The sequence below is a fragment of the Symphalangus syndactylus genome, chromosome 12, assembly GCF_028878055.3.
Source record: "Symphalangus syndactylus isolate Jambi chromosome 12, NHGRI_mSymSyn1-v2.1_pri, whole genome shotgun sequence".
Taxonomy (NCBI): Eukaryota; Metazoa; Chordata; class Mammalia; order Primates; family Hylobatidae; genus Symphalangus; species Symphalangus syndactylus.
Genome location: NC_072441.2, coordinates 126115363 through 126132732, shown reverse-complemented (window position 1 = coordinate 126132732; position 17370 = coordinate 126115363). Strand labels below are relative to the sequence as shown.

At 43.6% G+C, this 17370-nt stretch overlaps 1 protein-coding gene across 2 annotated transcripts in view; it reads right to left on the bottom strand.

Annotated features, from left to right (window-relative positions):
• The window catches only part of RAB3B (RAB3B, member RAS oncogene family), a 93454-nt gene that overhangs the window by 61500 nt on the left and 14584 nt on the right, over positions 1-17370 (bottom strand). For both annotated transcript variants that reach the window (XM_063627564.1, XM_055254551.2), the window contains exon 2: positions 14048-14275. In XM_063627564.1, coding sequence (XP_063483634.1) covers positions 14048-14275 — 228 coding nt within the window. The remainder of the gene's footprint in view (positions 1-14047; positions 14276-17370) is intronic.

Sequence of the window (17370 nt, the reverse complement as noted above, 5' to 3'; positions counted from 1 at the left end):
TGAATCACCGGGCCGGAGGTGGGATAGATGTTGTTGCTTCTCACCCCTGCTTTCATATCACTCTCTTTCCCTCCTTCAAAAAAACAAAACAAAACACCTCCAGCTTTCAATATCATGAGATTATACCACCCACTTATCCCTCTACTGGCCAGTGAACAGCTTCTGCTTCACTGTTACTCTCTCCATAATTCTTGGTGATTTCAATATCCACATAGATGAGGCTTCCATCACCTTGGACTCTCATTTCCTTGAATGCTTCTCCTCCAGTGATATTGATCTCTGACCCCACCTCAGTAACTCACTCTCACAGTCATATTCTGAACCTTATCATTACCAATAGTAATTTCAAGCCTCTCATACTCAGACCACTATGCTCTTTCCAGCTCACTCCTTGTAGATTCCCAGCATCAACAGTCTTCTTTCCCTACCACCTTTTCACTGTCCTTCATCCCTTGTGTTGTTACCTCCCTCTCGGCCCAACTTGAATTCTAAGGTCAATCATGACAACAGCTTCCCTTCACATGCCCCTGACTCCCCAGGTCCTCTTGCTTTGTTATACTCAACATAACTACACTTTACTTAAAGTCAACTCTTTGCCTATTCTATGCTTTTATCCTCAGAGCAAAACATGGCTGGAGAAAAACACACAACCATGCTTCAAATTCATGAGCTGATGAATTTAAATTTATGATCGCTAATTTCAAATGAAGTCTTCATGCTAATCAGCAATCAAATTACATTTCCGCAGTCTATTCACTCTCCCACCTTCTTAGATGACATTCTCCTCTCCCTTCGACTCTCCAAACTTCCTCCCTCATCTTCACTCTCCACTGATGACCTCGCTTTATCAGTAAATTGTGCTTAAGAGAACTTGAACCAGCACATGGAACCCCAAGCTGCACCTGTGCCCAAACCCTCTGCTTTCTCCCCTGGGAATGTAGGTGCACAGTCTGTGCTCCTAGCAAGGACGCACCCTCTGCATGTGATCCTATCCCCTCTCCCCAGTTCAAGGATATTGTCCCAGCAGTTCTCCTTTGTTTCCAAGCATCAGCTTTGTATTTTTGTTTCTTTGTTGGCTTGGTTTGTTGATCTCTATTCAATTGTTTTACCAGCATACGAACATGCTGCTACTTCTCAAATCTTAAAAAACAAAAACCTCTTCTGATTCACTTCCCCATTCCCCTTCGGCTACCACCCCAATTGTCTCCTTTTCTTTAGAGCAAACATCCTTGAAAGTGCTATGTCATACTTGGTGTCTCCAATTTCTCTTCTGCCATTTTTACCAGGCTTTCACCCCTCCTACTCCACCAAAACAACTTGTATCAAGGTTATCAATGTACTCTGTGTTGCTAAATACAGCAGTCAATCCTCAGTTCCCATATTCATAACCTAGCAGCCATATTTGACACAGTTGATCTCTCCTTCCTCTGAAAAACTATCTTCACTTGGCTGCCAGGACACCACACTTTCTCATTTCAGTTGCTCTTTTTCAGTCTCCTTTGCCGATTCTCCCTCATCTTCCCAACACCTTGGTGTTGGAATGTCTCCGAGCTCAGTCTGTGAACCTTTTCTTCTTCCTGCCTTCACTCTTTCCCTTGTTAATCTTATTTGGTCTCATCATTTAAAATACTACTTGCTAATATATACATGCAGACTCATTTATCCAACTGCTTATTCCATATCTCTACTTGGTTATCTAACGGGCATCTCCAACTTAGCATAACCAAACTGAATCCCCAACTCTCTCCCTAAACCCTGTTCTTCCTGTACTCTTCCCCATCTCAGTTAGAGGAATCTCCAAACTTCTAGACACTCAGCCCAAACCCTCAGCAACATCCTTGACTTCTCTCCTTCTTTCTCTCTCCACATCCAATTCAATATTCAGTATTTTCAACATACATGCAAAATCTGACTACTCTCACTACCACCGCTACTACCTCCCTAGTTCAAGCCACCATCATTCCCAGCCTCAATTGTTACAAATCCTAACTGGTTCTCCCTGCTTCTGCACTTTGCTCTTCATAATTTATTCTTGAAACAGGCATAACTCTGCCTCAGAGAAATCCTGTTAAGTGTTAAGATGTAAGTCACCTGGCCAGGCGCAGTGGCTCACGCCTGTAATTCCAACACTTTGGGAGGCCAAGGCGGGTGGATTACTGAAGGCCAGGAGTTCAAGACCAGCCTGGCCAACATGGTCTCTACTAAAAATACAAAAATTAGCATGGTGGCGCACACTTGTAATCCCAGCCACTCAGGTGGCTGAGGAACGAGAATTACTTGAACCTGGGAGGCAGAGGTTGCAGTGAGCTGAGATTGCGCCACTGCACTTCCAACCTGGGTGACAGAGTGAAATTCTGTCTCAAAAACAACAACAACAACAAAAACGAAAGAAAGAAAGATGTAAGTCACTAAAATGTTGAAATGTTCTGGAATTAGTGATGATAGTTGCACAAGTCTGTAAATATACTAAAAATCACTAAACTATACTGTTTAAAAGGGTGAATTTTGGCTGGCCTGATGGCTTACGCCTGTAATCCGAGCACTTTGGGAGGCTGAGATGGGTGGATCATGAGGTCAGGAGTTCGAGACCAGCCTGGCCAACATGGCGAAACCCCGTCTCTATTAAAAGTACAAAAATTAGCCAGGTACGGTGGGGGGCACGTGTAATCCCAGCTACTCGGGAGGCTGAGGCAGGAGAATCACTTGAACCCAGGAAGTGGAGGTTGCAGTGAGCTGAGATCATACCACTGCACTCCAGCCTGGGCAACAGAGCAAGGCTCCATCTCAAAAAAAAAAAAAAAAAAGGTGAATTTTATGGTATATAAGTTATATGTCAATTGAAAAAATATTATTAAATGCAATATGGTATCTTGGATTGGATCCTGCAATGGTAATAGAACATTTGTGGGAAAAAAAACTAGTGAAATTCAAATAAAGATGGTAGTTTAATCATATTGTACCAATGTCAATTTCTTAGTTTTGACAAATGTATCATGGTTATATAAAATGTTAACATTAGGGCAACTGGGCAAAGGACACATGGGAACTCTATACTATCACTGCAATTTTTCTATAAACCTAAAATTACCCAAAGATTTAAAAATTTATTAAAACAATGTAAGACAGAGCATGTCATTCCACTGCTCAATGTCTGCAATGCATTTCAATGTGTGTGTGCCTGTTGTATATCCCCCTTCTCCCCTGCTTCACTGAGTGCCCCTAAGAGGTAGGGATGTTTTCTCACCAATCGCTGCAGAGCCTAGCACAGCTAGGCACACAAAGGGTCCTTGAAAGCAATTATGCTCTTGCAAATGTCATTTCTTCCACCTGTAAAGCTCTTGCTCTACATTAACCTGAAAAAACTCAACTCATTTGTCAAGACCCTGCTCAAATGTCCCCTCCTTTATGAGGCCTGCAATGATTTTCCCAGGCAGAGGTAGCTGTTCTTACAACACTCTCTTCATCCCTTTATTACATCGCTTATATCACATTGTAGCTGTTTCTTTGCCCTCTCATGACAGTGCCTGGCATATAATATGTACATGACACATGTTTATTGAATGGATTAATGAATACACAAATGGCTTGTAGATTTCTTTTTCTCCCATGCCAGTTTGGATGGAAGGAAAGGGGGTTGTGGTCCTAAGGAAAGGGGGGTGTGTCTTGGAGACCCCTTGAATAGTCAGTCAGGATAGCTTGTTAATTCATTTGAAAATTACAGAGGCCGACTAAGCCTGATTTGACTTCCCATGGTCTTTGTTGTGATTTAAAAAATCAGATTAAACCTCCTCCAGCAGCTGGTTCCTACAGGCTTTGGGGAGATAAAAGTGTCAGCATGTTTCTGCAGCCACACCAGGAAACTTGCTGCCTAGAAAAATCAATTCTGATTATCATAAGAGCTGAGCACAGGATGGTGTACTCAGGAACTGTCTTCACATTCCTGGAGACACAGAGACTTGTCAGAGCCCCAGTTTCCCTGTTCAGCCTCTAGACTCTTCTGTGCTGCCTGCTGATCTCTCTACAGGTCTCCAGCTTACATTCAAGACTAGATTGCACCTTCTTGAAGGTGGCAGTAAGAGCACTGGAATGGGTCAAGGGACATCACCATGAGCCCTCAGTAAAGTCCCTATCTTACTCTGAGCCTCAGCCTCCTCCTGTCTAAAATGAAAGACTGAGGCTAGGTACAGTGGCTCACGCCTGTAATCCCAGCACTTTGGGAGGCCGAGGCAGGAAGATCACCTGAGGTCAGGAGTTTGAAACCAGCCTGGCCAACATGGTGAAACCCCGTCTCTACTAAAAATACAAAAATTAGCCAGGCGTGGTGGTGCATGCCTGTAATCCCAGCTATTCGGGAGGCTGAGGCAGGAGAATCGCTTGAACCCAGGAGGTGGAGGTTGCAGGGAGGAGCCAAGATTGCGCCATGGCACTCTAGCCTAGGCAACAAGAGCGAAACTCCACCTCAAAAAATAAATAATTTAATTTAATTAAATGAGAGACTGAGATGTGATGTGCTCTAAATTCACAGGCTTGTTGACACCTAACAAGGTAACAGGGAATCTTAATCGGCAGTGTGAACTTAAAACATGGACATTACCTGCTTCAGAGTCTTAAAGGATGAGGGAATTTATATCAGGTATTTTCCTTTTTCTTTTCTTTCCTTTTCTTTTTTTTCTTTTTTTGAGATAGGATCTTGCTCTGTCACCCAGGCTGGAGTGCAGTAGTGTGGTTATAGCTCAAGGCAGCCTTGACCTCCCAGGCTCAAGTGATCCTCTGGCCTCAGCCTCATGAGTAGCTGGGACTACAGGCATATGCCACCACACACACAGCTAATTTTTAAATTTTTTGTAGAGACAAGGTCTCAGTATGTTGCTGGTCTCACTCCTGAGCTCAAGTGATCCTCCTGCCTTGGCCTCCCAAAGTGCTAGGATTACAGGCATGAGCCACCACACCCAGCCAGGTTTTTTATATGTTACTAACAGATGCTATAGTAGTGAGAATAATAGTCCCCCAAATATATAATCCCTAGAATCTGTGAATATGTTACCTTACATGGCAAAAGGGATTTTTGCAAATGTGATTAAATTAAGGATCTTGAAAATGGAGGATTGACCTGGAATGCCTAGGTGGGCCCATTATAATCACAAGGGTTTTTATAAGAGACAAGCAGGCGATTCAGAGAGGTTGGAAGATGTTCCACTGCGGCTTTGAAGATGGATGGAAGAAGGGGCCCCAAGCAAAGGGATGTAGGCAGCCTCTGGAAGCTGGAAAAGGCAAATTAAAGATGCCCCCCAAGATGAGGCCCTCCAGAGAGAACACAGACTGAAACCGGCCAACAACTTGATTTTAACCCAGTAAGACCCACCTTAGACTTCCGACCTCCAGAACTGTGAAATAATAAGTTTGTGTTGTCTTAAGCCACTAAGTTTGTAGTAATTTTAGTGCAGCAATAGGAAACTAATACAGAAGCCCATTAGACAGCTACCCAATCTCATATAATAATCCATTACTATACATTCTTAAATTCTAGGGAAAAGTCTCTTGATATCCTATTCTTCTTCCTCTAATCAGAAAAAGAGAGCTATGGTATTCATTTTATTGGGCTCATAATTTCAGTCTCATTAATTCCTGGAGAGCAGGGAACGTCACATTTATATTAATATCTCTATCCCCAGTGTCTGGCACAGTAAATATTTGTTAAATGGCTGCTGAAGAGCCACAATCCTCCTTCCAAGTTTCTGGTATGATTACCTTTCCCACATTTCTACACTCCCTTACATTTCACCTGTTCTTATATTACTGGCCCTAAGATACAGATCCTTGACAATCCCAGATTTAAGATACAGATCCTTGACAATCCCAGATTTAAGATACAGATCCTTGACAATCCCAGATTTAATACTCACTAGCTTTAATATTTATGACTCCAAAGCCATTTTGTGACCTAACATTTCATGGAGGCTGCTGTGTGGACATAAGGCAGATGACTGATAATCGAACCTTGCTGACTGCCCAGCACCCCATCTCACCTTGACCTTGTTCTCAGTTCCTGTTTATATGAGGAGTTACTCGCATCACTGTGGAATTCAGATTCCCAGGAAATCTCTTAAGACTCCTTCTATTTGTCCCAGTGTTTGTCATTCTGTCTAACCCCACTTTGGAACCCATGGTCACTCTTATCTATGTCTTTAATTATAGTAAGAGCTATTGGGCAGGAGCAGTGGCTCACACCTGTAATCCCAGCACTTTTGAGAGGCCTAGACGGGCAGATCACTTGAGCTCAGGAGTTTGAGACCAGCCTGGGGAACATGACAAAACTCTGTCTCTACAAAAAATACAAAACTTAGCCAGGCATGGTGGCACACGCCTATAGTCCCAGCTACTGGTGAGGCTAAGGTGGGAGGATTGCTTAAGCCCAGGAGGTCAAGGCTGCAGTAAGCCATGAGCATACCACTGCACTCCAGCCTGGGCGACCCTGTCTCAAAATTAAATACATGAATAAAATGATAATTTAAAAAAGAGCTGTTGGAGGAGGGACCCTCCTTTCTCTGTCCATGAGGAAGCTTGTCCATGGAGATATAGGCTCCTCCTACAGACCTGAGTGGAATGCTTTAGGCCTTAAATATTAGTAAATCTGGGCCACATGGACTTTGACTTTGAGTGAATGGTGTATGGGCTAATTATAGCCAGCGGCCCACATTGGCCTATGACTGGGTTTGTGTGTCTTTCTGACTCCAGAGTAAAGTATTAGCAAGCCGCACTTGCCAGAAGACTTTAGCCATGGCTTTATCCTCACTTTTATGAGTAATAAGGCTTTTTTTTTCCCATTACTCCCCATCTCTCTGACTCCTGCATCTATTTCTCAATGGGTTTAGGTGGGGAAGAAAAGGAATGCTATTTATCAATCTCCCTAGAACCTTAATAAAAACTACGATTTGTTGAGTGTTTACTCTGTGCCATGCACTATGTTAGTGCTTTATATATATTATGTATGTATGTCTTTAGTTACACTAAGAGCTTTTAAATCATCACCAGCACAGCAACAGATCCAACTAGAGGCCACTTACTGCTGGGTGCTGGTTGCACTCAGTCTCTGCAAGAAATACAAAATTTAGTCAGGCATGGCATAGCCAGGCACACCTGTAGTTCCAGCTACTAGGGAGGCTGAGGTGGGAGGATCACCTGAAGCCAGGAGGCAGAGGTTCCAGTGAGCTGAGATCGCACCACTGTACTCCAGCCTGAGAAACAGAGTTAGACCCTATCTCAAAACAAACAAACAAACAAACAAAAACTAGAATCCAGGACCCAGAGTCCTAGGTGAGCTCAGTCCTCTGGATTTTTCTCTTGATCAGCACCAGACAGCTTCTGCAATGGGCCCCACATAGAGGTGGTGGAAGCCCCCTCCGCTCTTCTATTCCCACAGGTCTCCAGGGGTTGCTTGGCAACCAGGACCCAGCAATAAGTAGCCTCTAGTTGGATCCGTTGCTGTGGAGTTACCAAGTCTCCTCTCACACCTGTGAATGCTCTCGCTCCCTAACAATGAGGCTTCTCTCCTATCCCTACCTCCCCAGTAAGACTTTCTTGTCTGATCCACAATCATTAACTTCTCAGGAAACAAAGGGAGCTCTCAGGGACCTTTGCGGTGAAGGGCTCAGGCAATAAGGCACTCCCAAGACCCTCATCCCCCAGAGATGACAGAAATTCCTATTGTGGGTGGCCCTACTCAGCAATGCTCATAACCTCCTCTTCTTGTGTCTAGAATCCCCTAAGAGAGATCAAATGGGCTGGAGGAATTTAACTGAACACTTCATACTGTGCCAGTGAGTCACTAGATGCTGTTCCAACACTGGAACCACAGATGGAAAACCTCAGGCCGGGCGCGGTGGCTCACACCTGTAATCCCAGCACTTTGGGAGGCCGAGGCAGGCGGATCATGAGGTCAGGAGAATGAAACCACCCTGGCTAACACAGTGAAACCCCATCTCTACTAAAAATACAACAACAACAACAAAACAAATTAGCCGGGCTTGGTGGCGGGCACCTGTAGTCCCAGCTACTCAGGAGACTGAGGCAGGAGAATGGTGTGAACCCAGGAGGTAGAGCTTCCAGTGAGCCAAGATCGTGCCACTGCACTCCAGGCTGGGTGACAGAGCGAGACTTCGTCTCAAAAAAAAAAAAAAAAAAAAGAAAGAAAGCAACCCAGTGACCCCTTCCATGTGGACCCAAAGGTAGAGAAAGGAAGGAACCCATTATTTATTGCATTCCCCAGACACAATATTATGTTATCATATTTAGGCCCCCTCACCACCACCAAACCTGTGAGGCTTTTACAGTTGAAGACATTAACTATTCATAAAAATGAAATGATTTATCAAAGCTCACAAAATCAAAAAAAAAAATCACAAAATTTTTGTGTACAGAAGTGATATGTATAAACACACATAAATGTTCCCCCTTTCCCTTTACAATGAAAGCAGTCTCCCCCTATCCTCGGGGGATAAGTTCCAAGACCCTCAGTGGATGCCTGAAACCTCAGATAGTACCTAATCCTATACAGTATACATTATGCTTTTTCTTTTTTCTTTTTTTTTTTTTTTTTTGAGATGGAGTCTCGCTCTGTCACCTAGGCTGGAGTGCAATGGCGCAATCTTGGCTCACTGCAACTTCTGCCTCCCAGGTTCAAGCAATTCTCCTGCATCACCCTCCTGAGTATCTGGGATTACAGGTGCCTGCCACCACACCCAGCTAATTTTTTGTATTTTTAGTAAAGGTGGGGTTTCACTATGTTGGCCAGGCTGGTCTTGAACTCCTGACCTCATGATCTGCCCGCCTCAGCCTCCCAAAGTGCTAGGATTACAGGCGTGGGCCACTGCACCCAGACTACACTGTGCTTTTTCAATTTCATAACCACGATGGCTACTGAGTGGCTAATGGGCAGATAGCAGATACAGCATGGATATGCTGGACAAAGGGATCATTCATGCTCTGGGCAGGACAGAGCAAGACAGTGCAATATTTCATCATGCTACTCAAAACAGTGTGCAATTTAGGCCAGGCACGGTGGGTCACGCCTGTAATCCCAGAGGTTTGGGAGGCCGAGGTAGGCGGATCACTTGAGGACAGAAGTTCGAGACAAGCCTGGCCAACATGGTGAAACCCCATCTCTACTAAAAATACAAAAATTAGCCGGGTGTGGTGGTGTACGCCTGTAATCTCAGCTGCTTCAGAAGCAGGAGAATTGCTTGAACCCGGGAGGCAGAGGTTGCAGTGAGCTGAGCTCATGCCATTGCACTCCAGCCTGGGCGACAGAGTGAGACTATCTCAAAAAAAAAAAAAAAAAAAAAAAAAAAACAGTGTGCAATTTAAAATTTATTAGCTTATTTCTAGAATTTTCTGTTTAGTATGTTCAGATCTAGAAGACCCCAGGTAACTGAAATCTTGGAAAGTGAAACCAAGGATAAGAGGGGACAGTAATTGATCATCAAATTCTGTAAATTCTAGTTCCAAATCTTTCTCCTCATTTCCATCCCTTATGTCATTTTGTCACTGTTAGCATTATGGACTGAATGTCTATGGCCTCCCAAAATTTGTATGAAGCCCTAGATAGTACCTAATCCTATACAGTATACACTATGCTTTTTCTTTTCTTTTTCTTTTTTTTTTTTTTTGAGATGGAATCTCGCTCACCCCTCAGTGTGCTTGTATTTGGAGATGAAGCCTCAAAGGAAGTAATCGAAGTTAAATGATGTCATAAGAGTGAGTTCCTGATCCAACAGAATTCGTGTCATTATAAGAAGAGACACCAAAGAGTTTGCACTATTTCTTCCCCTTGCCCATGCACCAAGGAAAGGCCACAAGAACACAGAGTGGGAAGGCACCCCGAGGGGAGAGCTCTCATCAGACATCAACCCTACTGGCACCTTGATCTTAGACTTCCAGTCTCCAGACTGTGAGAAAATTAATTTCAATTGTATTTTGTTATGGCAGCCAGAGCAGAATAATACACTTAGTTCAGCCCCATATAATTTACCCAAGCCCTTGCTTGCTTGCTTGCTTCCTTTCTTTTATAGCTGGTCACTACTATATTTGTTTATTAATTTTTAGATAGCTTTATGAGGTATAATTGATACACAAAAAAATACACTTATTTAATGTATACAATTTGATGAGTTTGGATCCAAAACCCTGGTTTCTTTGCCTCATTTCCATCTACCCTTCAAACTGAAGCCAGGAATTTTTCTAAAATGCAGATCTAACTTGTTTAAACCCTTCTATGGCTCCCCAGTGCCTATGGTGGTGGTCTCCAACTTCTATCCCTTTAAGTGAGAAAAATGTAGATACAGCATGCACAGTATATGTGTATTCCTTAGATTATATATCTATATGTCTACTTCTATACACAAAAGATATTAAAATATATAAAATTAAAATAAACAATATTTAAATGTTTAAAATCTAATGTATTCATGAATAGTCCAGAAAACTTTATTTTTTGCTGCATAAAAGCACATACACACACATAAAAACCCTTTGCTAATTTCCCTTCAGCAAAAGCAATGAGACTGACCATGTCATCTATGGCTATACCACCCTGAACGCGCCCAATATCGTCTGATCTCGGAAGCTAAGAGGGTTTGGGCCTGGTTAGTACTTGGATGGGAGATTGACTATGTCGGATCTAATTAGATTATCATTGATTTTACCTCGAAACGTGGCTGACAATGAACTTGTGTTGGGAGTTGGAAAAACATCAGTTCAGCCATTTTCTTTATGCTCACTTGGGTTCACTATAATCTTCTAGTATAGTCTTCAATCAGAGGTTTCTTTATAGGACTCTTTAAAAGCCACATATCCATTATGAGGTTTCATTTAGTTAAAACTAGACCATGTAATCAATAAATCCACTTAACCAGGCACAAGAAAACCACAAAAGCTCACAATTGGCTGAACATAAACAAAGAAGTGAGTCAGTCCACTGTCAACCCCTCAGAAGGGCAGAATGCCTCCTCTTATCTCAAGAATTTTTGAGTGTAGGCTATCTGACCATCTGATATGAGGGTCAAACAAAGACACTTCTGTCAATCCACATAGTAAATATCAATAAAAAATATCTTATGTTCAAAGATTAAAAGTAAGCTCTAATAATTTCTTCAGTTCCCTAAGGAATCACCAATCATGAATACTCTGACCGATGACAAGAACTTTCTGTTTGCTGTGGAAGATCTCTTTGACCCCCAATCTGCCACCTATAGCCTCTCCAGCAAATTTCTCTCAGCACCCATTCTCTGCTCTTTCACAACCTTGATCCAGTTTTACTGTACTGCTCACCACGCCCCAAATATTCTGTGCTCTCACATCCCCCTGTGCACGAACTGCAAGGATGAGATCAAATAACACAAGTGAAAGCACCTGGCACCTAATAGGTGCTTTTAGTAAATGCGTGTTGACTTTCACCTCAAGCTAGTTAAACTAAGTGGTTCTACAATGTTAGCCAGCCACAAAACCACCTGGAAAACTTGTTATAGCACAGATGGTTGTCACTCACCCACCAGAGTTTCTGACTCAATAGTTCTGAGGTGGGCCTGAGAATTTGCATTTCTAGCAAATTCCAAGGTGATGCTGATGCCATGGGTCTGGGAATCAGTGAACTAGACGACCCGTATAGCTTCTTCTATTTCTAATGATCTCTGAATCCTCAATGCCTTTAATAGAGAGCAAATGAACAAAATGAACTTTTATCCCTATATAATATTTGACATTATCATGAAGGGAAATATGAACTCTATAATACCTCAGATGCACAGTGTAGAGAAAAGAGCACATACTTTTGAATCAGAAGATCTTGTTGAAATCCCACTTTATAGCAGTGTCGTTGACCTAAGGCAAGTTAACAAATCTCTGAGTTTCTTATTCTACAAAACAGGAGTGTATTAAAGTCGTACCTACTTCATAGTGTTAATTGTGAGATAGAATATGGGAAATAATTTGTAAAAAGAAAAGTACTATATAGAGACTGCCCCAATAAGATATATGCATAATGTATTAATGCACATTTAACACGTAGAATAGAAAGATAATAAATAATATATGTTTTGGCTGGGCATGGTGGCTCACAACTGCAATCCCAGCACTTTGGGAGACCAACACGGGTGGATCACCTGAGGTCAGGAGTTCAAGATCAGCCTGGTGAACATGGTGAAACCCCATCTTTACTGAAAATACAAAAATTAGCCAGGCGTGGTGGCGCACGCCTATAATTGAAGCTACTTGGGGAGCTGAAGCAAAAGAATCGATTGAACCCAAGAGGTGGAAATTGCAGTGAGCCAAGATAGTGCCACTGCACTCCAGCTCAGGTGACAGAGTGAGACTCTGTCTCAAAAAAAAAAAAAAAAATAATAATAATACATGTTTTAAATACTTTAAATCACAAATTTTCAAAATTTCCAATCCAGGTACTAATTCATTTTTGAAAACTATATGATCTACATGTTGCTATATCATCTAAAATATGTACATAATTTATTAGTACTATTGGCAGATACTAATAATAATAGTAGCTGTGGCAGCCAGCTTCCAAGACGGTCCCCAGTGATACTTTCCTCCCAATATCCACACTTTTGTGTAGGTTCCTCCCATGCTGAATCAGTGACCAACAGAACGCTGTAAGGCTAAGGCTAACTCATAAGAGACATTGCCACTTCCTCTGGCCTTTTACATCTCTCACTCTGGCAAAAGCCAGCTGCTACACAAATAAAGACACTTAAGCAGCTCTGTGAAGACACTCCAAGAGGCCAAACGGGAAAGAAGTAAGGCCTTCTGCCAACAGCTAGCACCAGACATGTGAGTGTGCAGTCTTAAGATCCTCCAGCCCCAGGCTAAGCACGGTGGCTCACACCTGTAATCCCAGCACTTTGGGAGGCCAAGGTGGGCGGATCACGGGGTCAGGAGTTCAAGACCAGCCTGGCCAACATGGTGAAACTCCATCTCTACTAAAAATACAAAAATTAACTGGGCATGGCAGCGGGCACCTGTAGTTCCAGCTACTCGGGAGGCTGAGGCAGGAGAATCACTTGAACCCAGGAGGCAGAGGTTGCAGTGAGCCGAGGTCATGTCACTGCACTCCAACCTGGGCAACAGAGCAAGACTCTGTCTTAAAAAAAAAAAAAAAAAAAAGATCCTCCAGCTCCAGTCTATGTTTCAGATGATTGCAACCCAAGCCAACATCTGGCTACACCTCATGAGGCCCCAACCACTCCCAAATGTTTGATCCACAGAAACTATGAGATAATTAATTATTATAGTTGTTTGACACTACCAATTTATTTATTTATTTATTTGTTTATTTGAGATGAAGTCTCGCTCCATTGCCCAGGCTGGAGTGCCGTGGCATGATCATGGCTCACTGCAGCCTCGACCTCCTGGGCTCAAGCAATCCTTCCACCTCAGCCTCCCAAGTAACTGGGACTACAGGCGCCCACCACCATGTCCAGCTAATTTGTTTTATTTTTTTGTAGAGATGAGGTCTCACAATGTTGCCCAGTTTGGCACTATGAACTTATGAAGTGATTTGTTATACGACAGTAGATAACTGATACCATAGCTAACATTAGTGTGCATTTACTATGTTCCAGGAACTAAGCCAAGGACCTAAGGACCCAACAGCCTTATGATGTAGATGCTATTACAATCCCCAAAGAAGAAAGGGTGTCCAGAGAAGTTAAGCAATTCAGTCAACTTCCATGACTAGTAAGTGGTAGAAGCAGAATTTGAACCCAAGTCTCTAACTCCAAGCCCCAGTTTCTTGGTCACTCATTTAGACAAGCCAACATAAAACCTCCTGGAGAGTTAAACAGCAGAAGCAACTGAACCCCTGGAGGAGAGCAAACTTGTATAAAACTAGCAGAGGGTAGCCCAGGGGCCACACCTGAAACAGCATTAATGCCTGATGCTGTAAGGCCCAGAAGTTCCAAGCTGGCCCCACCTCTAAGCCCTTGTACTGGCAGGCCAGCCGCTTCCCAGGAAAATCCTGCCCAAGATTCCCGGGACTCACCCAGATCTGTAGTTTCACCCGCTTCTCGTGACGGTAGACTGTCTTCACCTTGAAGTCAATGCCCACAGTGCTAACGAAGGCTGGGGTGAACGTGTCATCAGCATAGCGGAAGAGGAAGGAGGTCTTGCCAACACTGCTGTTGCCAATGATAAGCAGTTTAAACATGTAGTCAAAATTCTGGTCAGAGGCATCTTTGACTCCAGTTTTACCATCCGTCACTGAAGCCATCTGCAAGAGAGACCTAGGGTCACTCAGGAACAGACCTTCAGTGTCACCCTGAGTCACCAACTTTCTAATGGTCACCCCATCATTCACACACTCACTCCTTACTCCAGCACCACTGAGGAAATGCACACTACTCAGAATCACCCCATCACTACACCTGCCCCAAATGTTGTCTCAGCAGTGAGGTGGAACCCAGCTCCTCCCATTCATTCCTTCAGCAAATATTTACTGGGCACATTGATCTAGGGCAAGCCCTGTGCTGGGCATGGGGCTTACAAACATGAGTCAGACATGGTGCCTGACCTCCAGGTGGACAAAAACTAGAATAAAAGGTGGGTCAACACAGAGTAACAAAGCAGTAGATAAGTGATAATACAGAGGAGTCCTGGCTGAGGAAGTCCATGAGAAGCATCTCACTCAGCCTGGAGGCCCGGTGATCAAGGAGAGGCTCCTGGAGGAAGCAGCTCCTGAGCTATTTTGGGGAAAGAAAGAAAAAAAAAAAAGCCAAGAACAGCAAATACATGCACATCCAAGGAAAGACTCAGTAAAGCACTATCATTCTCTTGCTTTAAAAACTTTTATGACTCAGGAGGCTGAGGTGGGAGGATCACTTGAGCCCAGGAGTTCGACGCTGCAGGGAGCCATGATCATGCCACTGAATGCCAGCCTGGGTAGCAGAGCAAGACCTCATCTCTAAAAAATAAAATAAATAAAAAATAGAAACTTTCATGGCTTTCCACAGCTCTAAAGATCAAGTCCAAACTGTTCAACTTGACAAATAACCAACTAACCAAAGAGCCAATTCTCTAAACTATTTTCCCATACCCCTTCTCTTTACCAACCTGTGCTTCCCTTAGATCTAATTACACACTTTACGCCAAATAAGCCACATTATTCCTTACCTTTGTCCCTTTATACATGTATTCCTTCGCCTAGAATTCTCTTTTCCTCCTAACAAACTCCTACCCATCCTTGGAGGTCCAGGTCAAGTGCCAGATTCCCTGTGCTCCCAGAACACTGTAACAGCCCTTGTATCACTTCAGCACTGTTGGAATGAGCATCTGGGCCTTAATGGACTTCATTCCTACATGTCTGGCTTCCAGCATGAATCCTAGCACATAATAAGCACTCAGGAAATGTGTGCTGAATTCATCACAGTCACTTCATCACTCTGGGGCTCAATCTCCTCACCTGGAAAATGGGGAGAACAATCCACCCCGCTCTTCTCACAGGGCTATCACAGGACTCAAATGAGATAACAATGGATGAAACCATTATCAACTGGTAAATTCCACACAGGTGTGAACATATGTCCTTATTATTCCAAAGCCTTCAAAGCCTAGGTCCTTTATTTGTACACTCGTTCATTCAGTAAATATTTAATACATGCCAGGCCTTTCCTGAGACCCCAGCCTTCTCAGTTCTGTCACCATCTGCTTTCCTAGAACACCCGAATCTGAACTCCATAATTCAGCACTTGGTCACATGGTCTTATTTCTTTAATTGCTTCTCCTATGTCTTGGAAGCCTCAGGTACCCTTCTTCTCCACCTGAAATCTCCCCTTCCTCTCAGCACAAGGGTACCCAGGTAGCTGGATGAGTGGTCAGAGGAGGGTGGGAGGACAGCATTCAAGTGTGATGGTGTCTGAGTTTTCATTCTTTTTAGGAATTCCTGCTTTTTTCCCCAAGGGCAAAGAAAGGGCATGAGGCTGGTGGGTGTGGCTCTTTGGGCCTCTCAGGTGAGCTGTAAGGATAAGGAGCTGATTAACGTAGGTTTAAAGCTCTCTTGAAGAAAAGTTAGACAAATATGTAAGATTGTTAGCAGCCTTTTAATAAAAGTTTCTTGCATATGTCACCACTGGACTCCTGTGGTCTCTGTTATTCCTTCCCTTTGTTCCCAGCTCTCAATCCTTATCTGAGACTCTAAGTTACATCCCTGTATCAATCTGTCCCATGACAAGACTCACTAGGCAAGTGTGGAACATTCCCAGGACACTTGGAGACTGAGGCATAGCACTTACATGGAGGAAGAAAGTGAGGTTGGAAGGGAGGGTGCCATTGGCTGCTTAAACTGTCTCACAGCCTTAACTTTTCAGCTTTTCATGGTACTAGGTGCAAAGGCTGTTGCAAGAACTTGCCATGTAAAGGCATTATGGTTTTTTTGTTTTTTGTTTTTTGAGATGGAGTCTTGCTCTTTCGCCCAGGCTGGAGTGCAGTGGCACAATCTCAGCTCACTGCAACCTCTGCCCCCTGAGTTCAAGCGATTGTCCTGTCTCAGCCTCCCAAGTAGCTGGGATTACAGGCATCTGCCACCATGCCTAGTTAATTTCTGTATTTTTAGTAGAGATGGGGTTTTGCCATGTTGGCCAGGCTGGTCTCGAACTCCTGACCTCAGGTGATCCACCTGCCTCAGCCTCCCAAAGCGCTAGGATTACAGGAGTGAGCCACCACACCCGACCACATTATGCTTTTTCTACATTAAAACAAGGGAAGCAACCACAACAACCTCACACCATCCTCCACTCTGCTGCCTGCAAGTCATCTTTCTTTGTTTACAAGAGAAAATTTCTACTATGAATGTATTCATTATAAAAAATTTGAAAATTATATTATGCAAAAGTGTAAAAAAGAGAATTTAAAATTAACTGACGGCTGGGCGCAGTGGCTCACGCCTGTAATCCCAGCACTTTGGGAGGCCGAGGTGGATCACGAGGTCAGGAGATCGAGACCATCCTGGCTAACACGGTGAAACCCCATCTCTACTAAAAATACAAAAAATTGGCCAGGGGTGGTGGCAGGTGCCTGTAGTCCCAGCTACAGGAGGCTGAGGCAGGAAAATGGTGTGAACCAGGGAGGCGGAGCTTGTAGTAAGCTGAGATCCAAGCCACTGCACTTCAGCCTGGGTGACAGAGCGAGACTCCGCCCCCCCCCAAAAAAAATTAACTGACATCCCACCCACTCAGAAACTATGGCTGTTAACATTTTAGTGTATTTCCTCCAATATTTTTTCATACAAAAGAGTGCCACCTAAGGCCAGGTGCAGTGGCTCACACCTGTAATCCCAGCACTTTGGGAGGCCAAAGTGGGAGGATGGCTTCA